Here is a 16753-nt window from a genome sequence, read left to right as displayed (position 1 = left end):
TACTTAAGAACCATAATTACGTATATCATTAAATCTACCCCTTTTAACCATCACCAAAGAAAGTAGCTACGCGACGGGTGCTAACTTTCTTCTTGGTCCTTCGAGAAAGGGCTTCGGATCAGTGACGGGACCAGTTCAGTGCATTCGAGGCATAACCAGTGATAAATTTCGTTGGATTGCAGTGTTTGGGATTTATTGTTCCAGAAAACCAGGTCAGATCAAATCATTTATTTAACTCTATTTGTAACTATCCTTTTACACCAAAACCATGGAGGATTACTTCTTAAACCAAACTGAGATTTATGAAGCGTTGAAGAAACTGCTCAGCAACATCAAAAAAGATGGAGCTGAAAGAAAAACCATTGATTATTGTAACCGCAAGTCTACTATGCTTGAAACCTACTGGCGTGATTATGTAGAAAACCATAGAAAGATGTGCAAGTTTAATACTTTTATAGACCATGTGTATTTTACCAAAAAGTGTTTTGAAACCGCAGAAGAAGTTTACATGACCATTAAACAATTACTTGATGATATTATAGTAAAATTGTCTCAATCGGGTAAGCCAGCGTACCAGCGTCAATCCGATGCCTATCAGCGTCCCGCGGCCGCACCAGAGCCGCACGGCGCAGCGACCCCCGGCCCTTAGGGTAGTGTTTGCTGAGAGCAGCACAAGCTTGCTTGTGTTGGGGTCCACCAACCCGCACTTGGCCAGCGTGGTGGATAGGCCTAAACCCTTCCTTCATTGGAAGGAGACCCGTGCCCCAGCAGTGGGGACGTAATGGGTCGTGATGATGAATGGAATGCGTACTTCAAACCTTCCGCCTTCACGTCTTTTGGTGGTTGTACGGAAATATTCCATGCACTCGTGATCTTCAGAAGACATCTCGATCTCGGAATTGGCGATGTCTTCGATTTCCCAGAACCTTCTCAAGTCGTCGATCTCATGTAAGACTACATTACACTGGAAGATTTGCAGTGAGCCGCAAAGTAACCAGCCTAGTTTCGTCTGCTGAGCGATAGGTTGATCTTCATTTTCTCCTCGTAGTATACTACCCAGCATGATCTTAGAGTAGACATCCGCTCCAAGAAGTGGTCTACTGGTTGGCTCACGAAGAAACTAGGGTCGGCCAACTTGATGTCCTGTATATGAGGCCACGATCGTTTTGAAAAGGTTGATGTTGGTAGGCTTTTTATTAAGTTATTCATAATAATAACGTTAACGCTGATGGTATAGCTGCTATGAATAGATTTAATAACTACGTTTAACATTCCTTTGCAGTTATTTTCCTTCTCCCCTACGCCAAATATCTTTCCTTTACATTGGCTTCTCTTCAATCCTAACGTCTGTGCAGCCTTCTCACTTATCAGTGAAACTTGAGAGCCTTGGTCTACTAGGGCTCTCATTCTGTGTTTAATTCCGTCCTTTCCTGTCAAGTCAATCATAGCCGTGGCTAGTAATATCTCCGACATATCATTCCATGACACATTCATTGAAGAGTTTTTGTTATCTCTGGTTGATGGTTTATAAGCTGGTTTCATTGATGATGAGTCATCACACATCGCACCTGCCCGGCTGCGCCTCAGTATGCTATCTCTGTAAATCCACGTCGTCACACATCGCACTCACTTATTTTCTCGGTCAGCTGATTCGGATTCCTACTCAAACACGGCTCTTTAAGACACCAAAACAATATTGTAACCAAAAAGCAACAGATTTACCAGAATATTGAAATATCCTATAAGATCCCCTGTAAATTCACGTCATCACACATCACACTCAAATGTTTTCTCGGTCAGCTGATTCCGCTTCCTATTCAAACACGGCTTTTTAAGACACTAAATCGATATTACAAATAATAGCTTCAGATTTACCTGAATTTTGAGATATCCTATAAGAATCCCTCTAAATCCATGTCATCACATATTACACTCACCTTTTCATTAAGGAGCTAACTTCGTTTTATATTAAAAAACGGCTCTTTAAGATACTAAAACAAGGTTTTGACTAAAAGCCGCATATTCAAAGCGAGACATATCGTAGTAATTCATATCTCTGTGAATCCACGTCGTCACACATCGCACTCACTTGTTTTTTCGAAAAGCTGATTCCGCTTCCTATTCAAAAGCTATCTTTAAGACACTATAACAATATTGCAAAAAACCTACAGATTTAAGTGAATTTTGAAATATCCTATAAGAATCCCTCTAAATCCATGTCAACACATATCACACTCACCTTTACCTTAGGTTTCATATTCAAAAACGGCTCTTTAAGACACTAAAACAAGGTTTTGACTAAAAGCCGCATATCTAAAGCGAGACACATCGTAGTAATTCATATATCTCTTTAAATCCACGTGGTCACACAGCGCACCTGCCGGTTCGGCGGCTGGTTGCGGCGCAGGATGCGGTGCAGCTCGCTGAGCGCCACCACCCACTTGCTCTTCTCCGACTCGCACTCGGCCAGCATCAGCGTGTGCGAGCGAAGTGTTGTGCCTCAGTATGCTGTCTCTGTGAATGCACGTCGTCGCACGTCGCACTCACTTGTTTTCTTGAGCAGCTGATTGGGATTCCTATTCAGACACGGCTCTTTAAGACACTTAATCTACACTCGCGAGCAACCAAATCGACTCAAGCCTTGACGGCGCAAACATACATTAATACAAGTAAAATTATGAATAGAAATAATAAAAATGATATGTCATTTAAAAGCTTAAGATGTCAGCTTTAATTTGATATCATTATTATTGAAATCCATTCATCATTTTTGAAATAAATGATGTCTGAACGCAATTGTAGGAAAAACGGGAATTTAGGAAAAAAGGGTATGGGTATCGTATTATACAAATTAAACAAAAAATGTTAAGATAAAAATTTATTTATTTAAATCAATACTTTGTATTGCCCCCTCTTGCCCTAATTACAGCCTGCAGCCTGTTTCTCATAGACCTTATCAACTTTTTGACAGTTTCCTGAGGAATGCCGTCCCACTCCTCTAATAAAGCTGTCTTCAGCTCGTCCACGCTTGCAGGGACTGGATTCCTGGCCCGAACTCTTCTTTTGAGCTCGTCCCATAAGTGTTCGATGGGATTCAGGTCAGGACTGAGCGCAGGCCAGTCCATCGTGCGCAATTCCTTCTCTCTCAGAAACTGCCGACTGACTCGTGCCGTGTGGCAGCGGGCATTGTCGTGCATTAGCACGAAGTCTTCACCGACAAATTCTGCATAGGGCACAACATGACCGAGTAGAATGTCGGTGATGTACCGATCAGCTGTTAACCCGCCTCCTCGGCCGCCTCCAGGCACGAAAACAAGTGCGGTTTTTCCCTCTAGAGAAATACCAGCCCACATCATGCAGGAACCGCCGCCATATGCTACTGTTTCAGCGAAACAACATTGGGCAAATCGTTCCCCCGGACGCCGGTAGACCCGGCCTCTCCTGTCACTGCCATGCAGACACACTCTGCACTCATCAGTAAACAGGACCGACCGCCATTGCGCAATGCTCCAATCGAGATGCTCTCGAGCAAACTGAAGACGCGCTTGTCGGTGGCCTGCAGTCAATTTGGGGCCTGATGCAGGTGTTTTTGGTGTCAAGTTGGCTTCCTTCAAGCGTCTTCTCACTGTCCACTCGCTGACAGCCACTTGTCGTACACGTCTCAGTTCTTGCTGCACATCAACGCCCGTAAGGTGTCGATTGCGCAGCGAGGTTGAGACAATGAAGCGGTCGTCTCTCTCTGAAGTGCAGCGGTGGCGGCCCGTTCTTGGTCTTCGATTGAAGGCACCAGTCTCTTGGAACCGTCTGTATACTCGGGATACAGCAGACTGGCTCAAGTGGAGCTGGGCAGCGACTGCTCGCTGACTTAACCCTTGTTGCAGCAAGGCAACAACTTGAGCAGCTTCTTCTGGTGTGGTATCCATGGGTTTGCGAAAACAAGGAATACAATGCAACGAGATGTGTACCGGTCAACTTGCAACAAGCGACTGATAAGGTACACCGGATGTGGAAAGGTTTTATAGCGGGATCAGGTAGCGCAAGGCGTGGATTCCTAATGAGGTAATTAACACTGACGGGCAATTAAAATGCGTCATTAAATCTGCGCTTAGTTTTTTTTTATGGTATTGATCTTAATTGAAAGCCTAATTCTTCAGCTTTCGAATGACATATCACTTTTATATTTACCATTTATCGTTTTAGGAAAATCAATGTATATGTGCGCCGTGAAGGCTTGAGTCGATTTGGTTGCTCGCGAGTGTATATAGCAACAACCTATTCAAACACGGCTCTTTAAGACACTTAATCTATATAGCAACAACCTATTCAAACACGGCTCTTTAAGACACCAAAACAATATTGTAACTAAAAAGCAATAGATTTGCCGGAATTTTGAAATATCCTATAAGAATCCATGTCATCACATATCACACTCACCTTTTCATTAAGGAGCTGGCTACCTATAAATCCATATCAGCACATATCACAGTCACCTTTTATTAGACAGCTGGTTCCGCTTCCTATTCAAAAAAGGCTATTTAAGAAACCAAAAGAATTTTGCACACAAAAACCTACAGATTTGCCAAAAAAAATTATCAATCCTATAAGAATCCCTGTGAATCCACGTCATCACACAGCGCACCTGCCGGTCCGGCGGCTGGTTGCGGCGCAGGATGCGGTGCAGCTCGCCGAGCGCCACCACCCACTTGCTCTTCTCCGACTCGCACTCGGCCAGCATCAGCGTGTGCGAGCGCGCGTCGCCGGCTAGCTGGGATGTTGATATCTATGGAGAAAGAAGAGGGATGGATTAGGGTTAGGCATTCAATGGTAGCTAATCTGGGGGGAAAGAGAAGAAGGTTGACAATGGGCTTAGGCATTGAATGGTAGGTAGATGTTCTGAAGGCAGAAATTCTAAATTCTAAACTTGCTTGCCAGTGGATAAAGAGACTTACGATAACATTCATAGAATCAAATTTTAAACACATGATAGACAACCACAAGACGTTTCATCCTAGCGCGTTTGTAATTAACCGTAGAACTGGGTTGGAGTTTTTCGAAACACACTAGAGGCAAACAATCCACAGCAGTACATAGGCCTCTAACACACACATATGTAATCACATTGTATTCATTCTATACCGTAGTATCACAGTTTGACAGCAATAGACCAATGTCTGGTTTGGCTATAACCTTTCAAACTACGAGTCAAAAGTCTCAAAATTCGCTATCTATTCATACACATTTCACACTCACCCTGAATATGCAGGGTATGTCTCGCTTGCTCGCGTGTATGACGTCGGACTCCTTCACCGACATGCCCGTATCGTTTGCAAACTATTGAAATTCTAGTGACGCTAAAATAATTTGCAACAAAACGCTGCAGATTTACAACCGTGCCTAATCCCAATTCCTGTATTCATATTATCACATTTCACACTGACCCTGAATATGCAGGGTATGTCGCGCTTGCTCGCGTGTATGACGTCGGACTCCTTCACCGACGACACCGTGAACTCAGGGTCGCGCATGTCTAATACTTGACTAACGCATACGGAGGGCAGGGCGTTTCTGAAACAGATTTAGAATTGATAGAATAGAGTATTCTTTATTTGTACACATACAAGACAGAAGTTACATAACTAACATTGGTGGCTATTCAGAAGGCAGAAATTCTACTGTAGTAACAGTACAGTAGAAATGTACTGAAGTAATTTTAAGCCCCTCTGGTTGCTGCGCCCTTACAGGGTGTCACATTTGTAACGAATGAACTCATTACCACCTAATTCCACAATGTGACTTGCAACAACAAACATTTGAATTTGAAAAACATACATTTTCGGGAACACTCGTAGATTCGCATTTTAAACAAAGAAATTAAGGTTTTGTCAGCTCTAAAATTAGAATTTGTGCCTTCAGAATCGACATCAATGTAGTCACAAATTTGGCGGCCTCATCGCGTAAAGCGTTTTTTAAGACCACCTTTGAGTGGATGATAAAAATAATATCATGTAAAAGTAATATATATCGTGTTGTCAATCAAACGTGTAAGTATCCTTAGTACAGGTTTACACTCGTCGAAATATAATATGCTCGTTTTGGCAGTTACATACACTAAATTGCTATTTACATTTTTATAATACATAAAATAACACATACTAAAATTTTCACATGCTTAAACACATATAGTTCTGGTTGGTAGCCATGTAATTTTTAAAATAGTGTCTGTAGTTGCGTTGTCACTGAGATTGTGTTTTTTTACACATACATGCACAAACACTGTATGATGAATGAAATGTTTTTTATTAAATTGATATAATGTGTCTTATTCTAATAATGAAATAAGTGATAATTACCTGCTTTTTCTATATAATCCCAGGGTCAATGCAAGTACAACAGGAAATTGTTTATCAGGGTGGAATTTTATCAGTGTTAGGGCCGAAGGCCCGACGCCCTAAGTAGTGAGCTACTGAAGAATATATTATGCTGATGCTTGCTATATGCAATCCATATGCATTTTGCACTAAATCGCATATAAAACAGACATTCCCTAGATTGCCAGCGGCCCGAACACTGATAAAAATCCACCTTTATAATAAACAGATGTAATAATTATGTAAGTATAATTTTAAACTCTTGCTGAAAATCTGCAGATTATGCCCTTTACGCAAACGGAGTAGATTTTTAATTAAAGTATAAATGCTCATCTCAAATGACTATGTGTTCAATACTCAATTCTCAATCATTTATTGCATCCATAATTATTCTACAGGGTGTTGCAAAATTGGTATACTAAGCCGAAACCTACATGTGCAGCATATTATATCTAAGCCCGAAACTGAAATCAGAATTTGGAAATTCGCGAAAAAAAAATTTTTTTTCCATAGTAATAGTCACGTGACCAACAAAGTTTCTATGGAAAATGATTTTTTTTTTCGGCTTAATATTATATGCTGCACATGTAGGTTTCGGCTTAGTATACCCTTTTTGCAACACCCTGTATTTATTTCCATTCTATTAATAACTAAACAAACAACAATGCTTACCGGTCTTGCGAGATGTCGTAGAGGAACAGTTTGAAGTCGCACACGACGACAAATTGTCGCATCCATCCTTTCTTCACGCCTCCAGGCTTTGGTACCTGAACACAAAACATATCATTTGTAACTCTAAACATTTGTATTGTTATTGCTATGCAATCTGCGGCGTCTACACGGGATTAGTTATCGACGTAGATAAACGTAATTATATTTATGATAACTAGTTCATTAATAGATGGCGATAGCAACTAGATAGTTACTTAGTATGTTTATAGATGGCGTTATTCCGTATTTCGCGATTGTGGTTTGTTTCAGATACTAACATTGACATGTCCTTCATAAGCCGTCCCCTGCCCTGCCCGGGGCCTATGCCAAGGGGCCTCCGGGGGTCAAGGGGGCCTCGAGCACCGCGGGTGCACGACAAGAAACTATCTAGTTCCTTAGCTCAATCATAGATGGCTCTATATGAAGTTTTGTGGCTTCATGGCTCATGTATTCACTTACTTTTACATACCCCTCGTAGGCCGTCCCCTGCCCCGCCCTAGGGTCTATCCCCAGGGGCCTGCGGGGCGCGGGGAGCGGGGGACACCTCAGGGACCACGCGACAAGCTATCTAGTTCCATTTTTCAATCATAGATGGCGTTAATCCATTTTTCGCGACTGTTTTTGAGGAAGTAAGTACCTGATACTTACTTTGACATCATTCATAAGCCGTCCCCTGCCCCGCCCTAGGGTCTATCCCCAGGGGCCTGCGGGGTGCGGGGGGCGGGGGGCACTACTGTCGCAAACGCCAATGAACTAAATAGTTCTTTCGTCAATCATAGATGGCGTTATTCCATTTTTCGCGATTGAGGTTTGTTTCCGGTACTTACTTTAACATATCCCTCGTAAGCCGTCCCCTGTCCCGCTCGGGGGTCTATGCCGAGAGGTCGTCGGGGGGTGGGGGGCGGGGGGCAGCGCGGGGGCACGCGTGCGCAACAACGAGGGTGCACGGCCAAGCCGCACGTTTCACAGACCACGCCTTGGCGGGCTAACCCGATCTGTTAGGAGAGGATTGAGGTTAAGGGGGCAACTGTAACTGGCTGGAAATATAACAGATGTTCAGTAAAAAAATGGATGTCATGGATTATTAAGTAATATGCTAGTCTCAGGGGGTCATTAGGGTATTTTTATAATTTCGCAAAATATATCGAATGTGTCATAACATAATATCGAAATGCAAGAACAGAGAGGATAAGCAAAATTTAATTACTTTAAACAAAGTTCTTTAAAATGACTCTCATTCACCCCCGCAAGCCGAAAGCTTTCTATATCCTTTTTAAACGCCCTGTAGAAATCTGTTGTAGCATTGTTTCTTACCATGAGCGAGGTGCAGTGGTTGCACTTGGTCGGACTACTGAAAGTCCGCACTAGGAATTGATGGACTTGCTGCTTGCCCGGCAGCATGGGGGCTACCGACGGGTCCTGTGGGAGAAATTGAATGTTATTAAAATTGGTCTATCATTGGCGAGTGAATTTTCAAAAGAGTCAGGCGATTTGCCTAATATTTTCACCAAGAAAAGGTCTGGTAGGGATGGCCTAAAGTAATAAGAGAATTTTCGTGTAGTACATAATGTGCTTCTGGCCGATATTCTAGCACGGCGGCCAAGAGGAAAGTCTTAATTCATTAATACAATTTGTAACACTATTGCACCATAAGCATAATTTTGAAACTTCCTAAAGACGTTAACAGGTGAAGTTTAATACATTTTACCCAAAGTGTGCGGACAGTGTACTAAACCACCCAGTTGGAGAAACCAATTAAAAAACAACATTACAGCACAAATCTATTCCAACACATTTCACACACATACCTGCGCGCTAACAGTCGACATCTCGCTCGGCTCGCTCTTGCTGGACGCCGGCGATACGGGTCGCAACTCTTCATCCTGTGATTCAGCGGACCCGCTGAGACCACCCCACTGCCCGGAGCCGTATAGCAGCTGCAATAGTGGGGGGTTTAGTCACACGCCCGGTTATATTGCGGGGTTGGGGGTTTGTTTGGGCGAGACAATTTAATTTAGCACATTTCACACAAGAAGGGCCAAAATAAGTTTTTTTAGCTCTGTAAAAAATATGGTATGCTATGTGACTAATAATAATTGTCTCTGTTTTGGTAAGAATTAGAAGATATTGTAGACAGAAAAAAAATGGTTGACGAGCGTTTTATAATGAAAAAAACAAACGGTTATTGGTTAAGTAAATATAAAACATACTGTTGTAAGTAGAAGTAAGAGGCAATAACAGACAAGACCTGGGTAATGAGCCAGGGGTTTTAGTCAGATAACTTAAAGTTAGTATTTTATGTGCATTGCGTGAATGAAAAGCGTATTCGAATTAGTTCCATGATTTTACAACTGCAAATTCATTATTACACTCATTACATTCAACTAAGTAAATAGAGAGAAACGTGTATAATAATAAATCCTTACTAATATTATAAATGCGAAAGTAACTGTGTCTGTCTGTCTGTCTGTCTGTCTGTCTGTTACTCTTTCACGCCAAAACTACTGAACGGATTTGAATGAAATTTGGTATACATACGGTCTAGACCCTGGGAAAGAACATAGGCTACTTTTTATCCCGGAATTCCCACGGGAAAACTTTTTAAGGCGAAGCGAAGCGCGCGGGAACAGCTAGTCTTTAATAAACCAATGCAATTAAATCGAATGCTAAGTTGATAGACGTTAAATTTTAAGCTTACAGACGCAATAGATTTACAATTAAAAATACAACAAAGTCTAAAGGTTTTGCTTTTACAAATAATTCAATCCTTTGAAATTATTAAAACATACAGTGCACATTCAAAAGCGTCAACAAGCAAACGAAAAAGACAAGAAAGCATTCAACAATATACCTTATTGTGATCGCAACAGCGTCCAGTTTCGCGACGCCCGGCGTAGCGGTAGTGCGACTGTGGCGACATCTGTGCGGCGACGCGCAAACTAATATTAAAAATGGCCGACGGCGGGTGGGGAAATGGCGACTGATATTTTAATTATTGAATTTGTAGTCTTGTTGTCGAGTATACAGCAAATTGCACCCGTCAATGGCCAAAAATTACACCAAGCCACTCGTATTACTGACAAATAAGTATTTTATCTAGACAATTAATCGCCTGATTCGTTTAACTTTTCTATAATAATTAAACTATATGTTCACAATTTTATTTAATCATAGAGTAGTTTTAAATTTATAGTTATTTATTTAATAAAGTATCAATCGCCATTTCGACCACCTAAACAAAATTAAAAGCAAATGAAAATGAAAAAGCATCCTTTTTTCACGAGGAAAGACATCTGACAGGACCCTTATTACATTCGAATAAGGGTAGTTTTTGTTTGTATCAGATGTCTTTCCCCGTGAAACAAGGTCGTTACAAAAACACCAAAGTAAAATTACACACCAGACGTTTGTGTGTGAAGTTAGTTCAAGTTGCCAGTCGACCAATCAGGAGTAAAAACTAGCCAATGAAAGTCCATTGTCTGGTTGAACTAACTCCACACTTTATAAAGATCCGATGAGTAAATGTGAATTCGCAGTGCAGAAATGTTATTTACAATTATTTACAGAATAAACTATAAAGTTGATGGTAAACTAAAAAATATATATCCTAATGAAGCTATTTTGTCATCAATTACAGTTTGCAACAGAAACAAGAGCCAAAAACAAAATAAGTTTTTTAAGGCATCAATTAACTTCTTTGTCATTTGTGTCACTGACGTGGGTGGGACATCTTACCATTATTCATACATGGAGGGCTACCATTTAAATAAAAAATAATAATCTATCTTTTACCTGTTGCAAAGTTAGCGTTACTGAACTTTCATTAAACAGTCAGTACCGAACGCAATTCAAAATTCATTTCTTCATTCGTACATCAAAGAGATGACACAAAACTCAAAACATAAATTTTACCAACAAAATACAGTACAACAGCCCTCAAACTCCACACAAAATGCAAAACCAACCTTCTGCTCGCTGTTCATAGAGGCGACATTGTCGTAATGCCGTTCCGTCGGGGCTTCCTTCAGAAACTGGTCGAGGTAGCTCATTTGTGAGGGCGGCCGATCCAGGACTGAAAATTGTATGGAGACTTTAGGATTTTGAACTTAATTGTATAGGCAACAGGGGTGAATTCTGAACGGGGTTTTGGAATAGACAAAATTATTATAGTATATAGAGGGATATTAGGTGAAAATTGTGCAGGAGTAAACAAATAATAGTAATGGTTAAATATACCAATCCCAACCGAAACCGTGAATGAACACAAATGTAACGATTATTTAACGAACACGTTGAAAATAAACTATAAGTAGGACATCATATTTTAACATGCACATATGTAAATAGTGTATTCAAGTGTATTTATTTTGCCAAAATAATATACAATTGTGTGTTTCTTCTTAACTTCTTTATATTTGTTTTGAATTTTTTGTCTTTTTACAGACGTATGAATACAGTATTTGTACAAAGGACAAAACACAATATTTCTAATAACTAATTTAAAACAATATACAGGGGGTTCACAAAAATATATTAGTCAAAAATGGTCACTAGATTAAACATACAAACAAGTGTTAAAGAAAACCAAAAAAATGCTTAGCACGTTACACAGTGTTTTGAAACTGAGGGGTAAAAAAACCTTAACATTCAATATGATGTTACTTAATTTCAACCCACTGCAACAAGCTCAAGCAAAGCGAAAAGCAAATGTTTTATTTTTATTTATCAAAACAAATTTACAGGCCGAAACGTCAGCAATCATCACCGTTTTTGAGTCTTTAAAAACACAATAGAAAATTCTGTAAATAACCTAAACCGTACATAACTTATATTCATATCAACAAAATGCTTACTTACTACAGTTAATTTCATAATATTCATAAAAACAAAAACATAATCAAGTTAAAAAACATACACTAAACTAGCAGAAGACTCTCAAAACAGTGATACAGCCGTATTTTTTGATTATTTTCCTTCACACTTGCTCATATTTACAATGAAAGTAAAAATATAACAAAAAGTTAAATAGGACAAGGTCACAAACATTATTAAATGCTTTGGATTCATCTGTAGTTTTTTCTAATTAAAACAAAAAAATACTATAAACATTCAATCAAAAAAAAAAATTAAGAAAGTTTAAATCAAATATTGCAATCAATCAAGTCAATCAAGGAAAAAAACGACAGATGACCAATAGCCAATGACAAACGTGAAACAATACACAATCACAACGCTAGATGGCTACTGGGAGACGGTTACAAAAAAAAACAATAATTATTTTGAAAACGAACCAGTTTCTTCTTGTTTGCTGCTCCAATATGTTGAAGATTTTGTGGATCCCTGCCTGGCTGCTTGCGCATAACTTACGATCTTAGTACTCGGTGATAAGAGTAATTCTTGTTTGCATATAGCATGGGGGGGAGTTTATGAGATAATAGGAAAAATTATTTTAATTATGGAAATTTTAATAAAATGTAAAAGGAACACGTTATTAAAATAAAACGTTACAGTCTATATCTCAAATCTACTGTTCAAAGCTTCAAAAGTCAATAAAAATAGCTGAGGTATACAACAGAATTGTTTAATAAAATTATTTACAAAAAAAAATGTTTGAGACAAATACAGGTTTGTGTAAACTAAAATGCATATTTTGTGGGTTTTATACAACTTAATAAATTAAGCATTATAAAAATACACTCGATCAAATTGTTTCAGGTATCGCCATAATATTTTTGAACAGACAGTGTTTGTTTATGCATTTTTTTATTGATCCCAATGTATTTTTACAATGAAATATAATGATACAAAATATTGTTTTTAAAAAAAGATGAACAATAACAACCAGCGGATAAATGCAGATAACATTATTAACAGATTAAAAAGAATACTTTTAAAAGACTGCCGTATGTAGGTAAGTTAAAAAATTATAGAGATTCTATTTTACAACTAAAACGTAAATAATAGACTTAAAAATAAAATGAAACATCCTGTATTGTGTCGTAATGTGACTAGTTCGAATTGCTGAGATTCAAATTTCTTTGGTTTTTATTTATTTAAACTACACTAATTTCTACGACTAGATAATTTGTACACCTTTGGTGAAATTTTAGAATTTTGCCCAAGCGTTATTTTATATAAAAAAAACTCATTTTAAATTACATACTAATTATTTTAATAAAGTTATATTGTATTGTATTGTATTGTATTTTAATACTTTTACAATATCTTTGGGATTTTGTTTTCAGATTTCGAAGCCAGATCTTTGTTTTGAGTAGTAAAAGAGTTTTTACTAACATGGTTTGTACGAAATATTAAACTTTTTTATGACCAGCATAGTAAGCAAATATTGCAATTGATTTAAACGTGTAAAATACTTCGTCATCAAATAAAGTCGACACGTAAGTTAAATTAGTGAATAAATAATGGTGTAGTAGGTACCAAGTATAACATTTTAGATTATTTAGGTATATCGAACGCAATCCCCAATAAAAAATAAGAAAAAGAAACATAATATATTATTTATTATAGGCAGGCATGTTATTAAAAATGTGTGATGAATTGGTCAATCTTTATAATCTGGGATTGCTATAGTATATTTTAAAAAGTTACAGGTATATTGTATCTGAACACAAAATCATCAGGTCCAGATTTTACCCAAGCAAAATAAATAAGGTAGGTACCCCACAAATTGGTACACTTATAAGAATCTACATACAATAAATTTTAAAAAAAACCTGCCAATCAGTCGTATATGTGATGATAAACCAAGATGGCCACGCCCCACAGGCACGACGTCACGCCTATGAATAGCGGTAAATACGGCCTCAGCCAACTCCGAACTAAACGACTCAACACAGGACATTCCCAAATCACAAACAAGGAATCATTAAGGGTTAAAAAAACAAATATTTATAATTAAACAATAAAAAAACAAAATGGCGGCACGTCATACGGACGCCATTTCAACGAATAAATGCCACAAATAATACAATACATCCGCGGATATAAAAAAGAAAACAAAAGAAATGGAATCATAAATTTCGAATCACAGTTCCAATTTTGAATTTTACAAGCCGAGCAATATAGTCCATAGAGTTTTCGCGCGGATGAGGTTTTATTTTTTTGTTGGATGCGTTCCGTTATTTTCGTTTTTTATTCCGACGCGGGCGGCGTTGGACTTTGGGCGACAGACCCAACAAGCCAGATAGCAGTTTGTGGAGAATGGAACGTTTCGACGACACCAGAATAGTCGATTTATGTCGTAAGGATGGGCATTTTGCGGTAACATGTAACGAAAACAGAAAGAAATGGTGCACTAAATAAACATATTATTTCCATACACATATACATGGGTATTTATAGATACACAGAGTAAATAGATAAAATATGTGCTGAAACAAATAACTTCGTCAAATATTAAGCCACCGGTGCAACTGTTGTTTACAAACATGAGAAGACATAAAGTTTTATAAAATAATAAATTGCATATTCATGACATACACATACGAATTTGCGAGTGTGAAACCCAGCGTTGGATGATATGTTTTTCTTCTTAATGAGGGGGTAATAATCACTAGAGCTGGACTAGGGTTTGTAACCATGGTGAATGGATTTGCCAAGCCAGTTAGCTTTATTATCAGTCGTTGTTCAGATGTGAAACAGCTTTCAGTAGATGTCACTATTGTTCAACCTATATGTCGGAATTAACATTTCATATTATTATGTTAAAATCCGTTTGTTCTAAATCAATAAACTGTCCTTCTACTACCAGCGATGGTAACAAAGGCAACGCATTATAGTCCTTTGAGCTGGATCCAGATGCATGTGGTCACCACACATCTAGTAGAGCCACTTTTTGATCAGGCGCTAGGAATCAATCCATTGAATGATTATTATTAATCGCCTGACACAGACACTGATGGCTGGTTTGTCTGTACCTTCTTTAGGTTGACTGCTAGAAAATGCTTTAGATATACCTGCAAAAGTGATATACAAAACCGAAATAGGGCGACTCCAGCAGTAATTATGAATAACTTTTGTTCTACGACTTAAGGCTTCACCCCCTTTCTGCTTAGTATACCCTGTTTAGAACATCCTGTATAGACATAGTTGATATACTCACAGGAGGCGTGAGGGACGGCCCCTCTCGCCTGCAGCTCTCTCAGGTGTTGTTCCTTGCGCTTCATCTCGTGCGATAGAGAGTCGAGGCGGGAGCGGGTCTCTAGTAGCTCTCTGTGGGGGGAAAAGGTGGGGTTATTAGGTTAATGGCTTCCAGAGGATATTTATACAAGTGATACAGTATGTAGCTGAAAAAATAATGACTCATCGTGGCTCGGTTTTAACACTTTTTGTTCAAAAAGTTCTGGGAAATACCTAGTTTCGATTCTCAAAAAAAAACTATAAATCGCATCCAGTGGCGTGCTTTGGAAGAGGCCCATGTCTAGCAGTAAACTGCTATAGATATTCAGAATGGGAAGCCTAGTCATCCGTTTTAACCTAACCATTACACTTGCAACCACCGAACTTGTATAAATTTTGACACATTATAAATTGTGGGACTAACTAAACCATGTGTATATATCATAAATTATTATAATATTGAAAGTTTATTACAAATCAATAATTACCTTTGACTAGCCAAAAGTTCTGATCTTGTTCTGCTCAGCTCCTCTCCGACTGCCTGCTTCGCTTGGATCTCACTGAAACAGAAACAAATAATTTAGTCTTTGATTTAGATTATTGTTTAACCACCAAAAATTTTACCATGTTTTGACACATTCAGTAAGCTTTTCACAGGGTTGACGAAAGACCCAAAGTGGCTGAATAGGGAAAGCCGCTTGTTGTGTGTGTTTGTGGCCAGTACCTGCGCTCAATACTATACCTTAGCTGTTTCTTTCCAGATCGCTGTTGACTAGGTCTAGATACATAGGTGTACCGATGCCTCTACCTTACCCTAATTCTTAGTTGCTCTCGAATCTGCTTCCATTTCTAACCATAGTTCAAGATAGACATACAGTTACATATAAAACTAACCTGTGAAGTGGTGAAGACTGCAGCGTGAGTATCTCCATCTTGTCCAGTGTCTGCGAGCGTCTGTTCCGCCAGCCGCCGCCGCCGCCGCCGCCGCCGCCGCCGCCGTTGTTTGCCACCCGGCGCCGGCGGGGGGGGTGTTTACTAACTACTACCCATGAGGATAGGGGCCTTTGTAGAGTAGAAAGATGCAAGAAACTCGTGCTGCCGCTATACGGGTTCGTTAACGATGTCGATAAACTGGTTTAATGCGCGTTCCACCGATCACAGCGCTGTTTTTATGGCGAATCGCGATATAGTGACGTTTATCGACGTCGATAGCGAACCAATGCAAATGCGGCTCTTTTTATACCATAGTATGTAATAGTAAGTTTCTAATGTCGTAGCTAGAGCTGTCTAATCTGTTTCTTTCCGCGTTGACTTTTGGTCCAGTTAGTTTTAACTAACCTGTGCAGTGAAGACTGCAGCGTGAGTATCTCCATCTTGTCCAGTTTCTGTGACCTCCTATTACGCCAGCCGCCGCCGCCGCCGTTGTTGCCTGCTGTGGCCGGCGACGGGGAGGGGAGAGACGAGCGGGGGGTGGACGCTGGAATAAGAATGTTGTTGTTAGACTATGTGTGATAAAACGGGAGCATCGCAAAAAG

At 39.3% G+C, this 16753-nt stretch overlaps 1 protein-coding gene across 1 annotated transcript in view; it reads right to left on the bottom strand.

The window, feature by feature from the left end:
* LOC105385125 (serine/threonine-protein kinase Genghis Khan) overlaps positions 1-16753 on the bottom strand; it is a 57777-nt gene that overhangs the window by 20338 nt on the left and 20686 nt on the right. Inside the window, exons 24-34 of the mRNA XM_048632328.1 lie at positions 16557-16695; positions 15707-15778; positions 15202-15311; positions 12371-12427; positions 11045-11151; positions 8888-9016; positions 8394-8498; positions 7907-8074; positions 7041-7135; positions 5435-5565; positions 2378-2499 (exon numbers count right to left, since the gene is read on the bottom strand). Coding sequence (XP_048488285.1) covers positions 2378-2499; positions 5435-5565; positions 7041-7135; positions 7907-8074; positions 8394-8498; positions 8888-9016; positions 11045-11151; positions 12371-12427; positions 15202-15311; positions 15707-15778; positions 16557-16695 — 1235 coding nt within the window. The remainder of the gene's footprint in view (positions 1-2377; positions 2500-5434; positions 5566-7040; positions 7136-7906; positions 8075-8393; positions 8499-8887; positions 9017-11044; positions 11152-12370; positions 12428-15201; positions 15312-15706; positions 15779-16556; positions 16696-16753) is intronic.

This window comes from Plutella xylostella, chromosome 31, assembly GCF_932276165.1.
Source record: "Plutella xylostella chromosome 31, ilPluXylo3.1, whole genome shotgun sequence".
Classification (NCBI taxonomy): Eukaryota; Metazoa; Arthropoda; class Insecta; order Lepidoptera; family Plutellidae; genus Plutella; species Plutella xylostella.
Note: the sequence above shows the minus strand (reverse complement) of the source record. Positions and strands in the feature narration are given on the sequence as shown.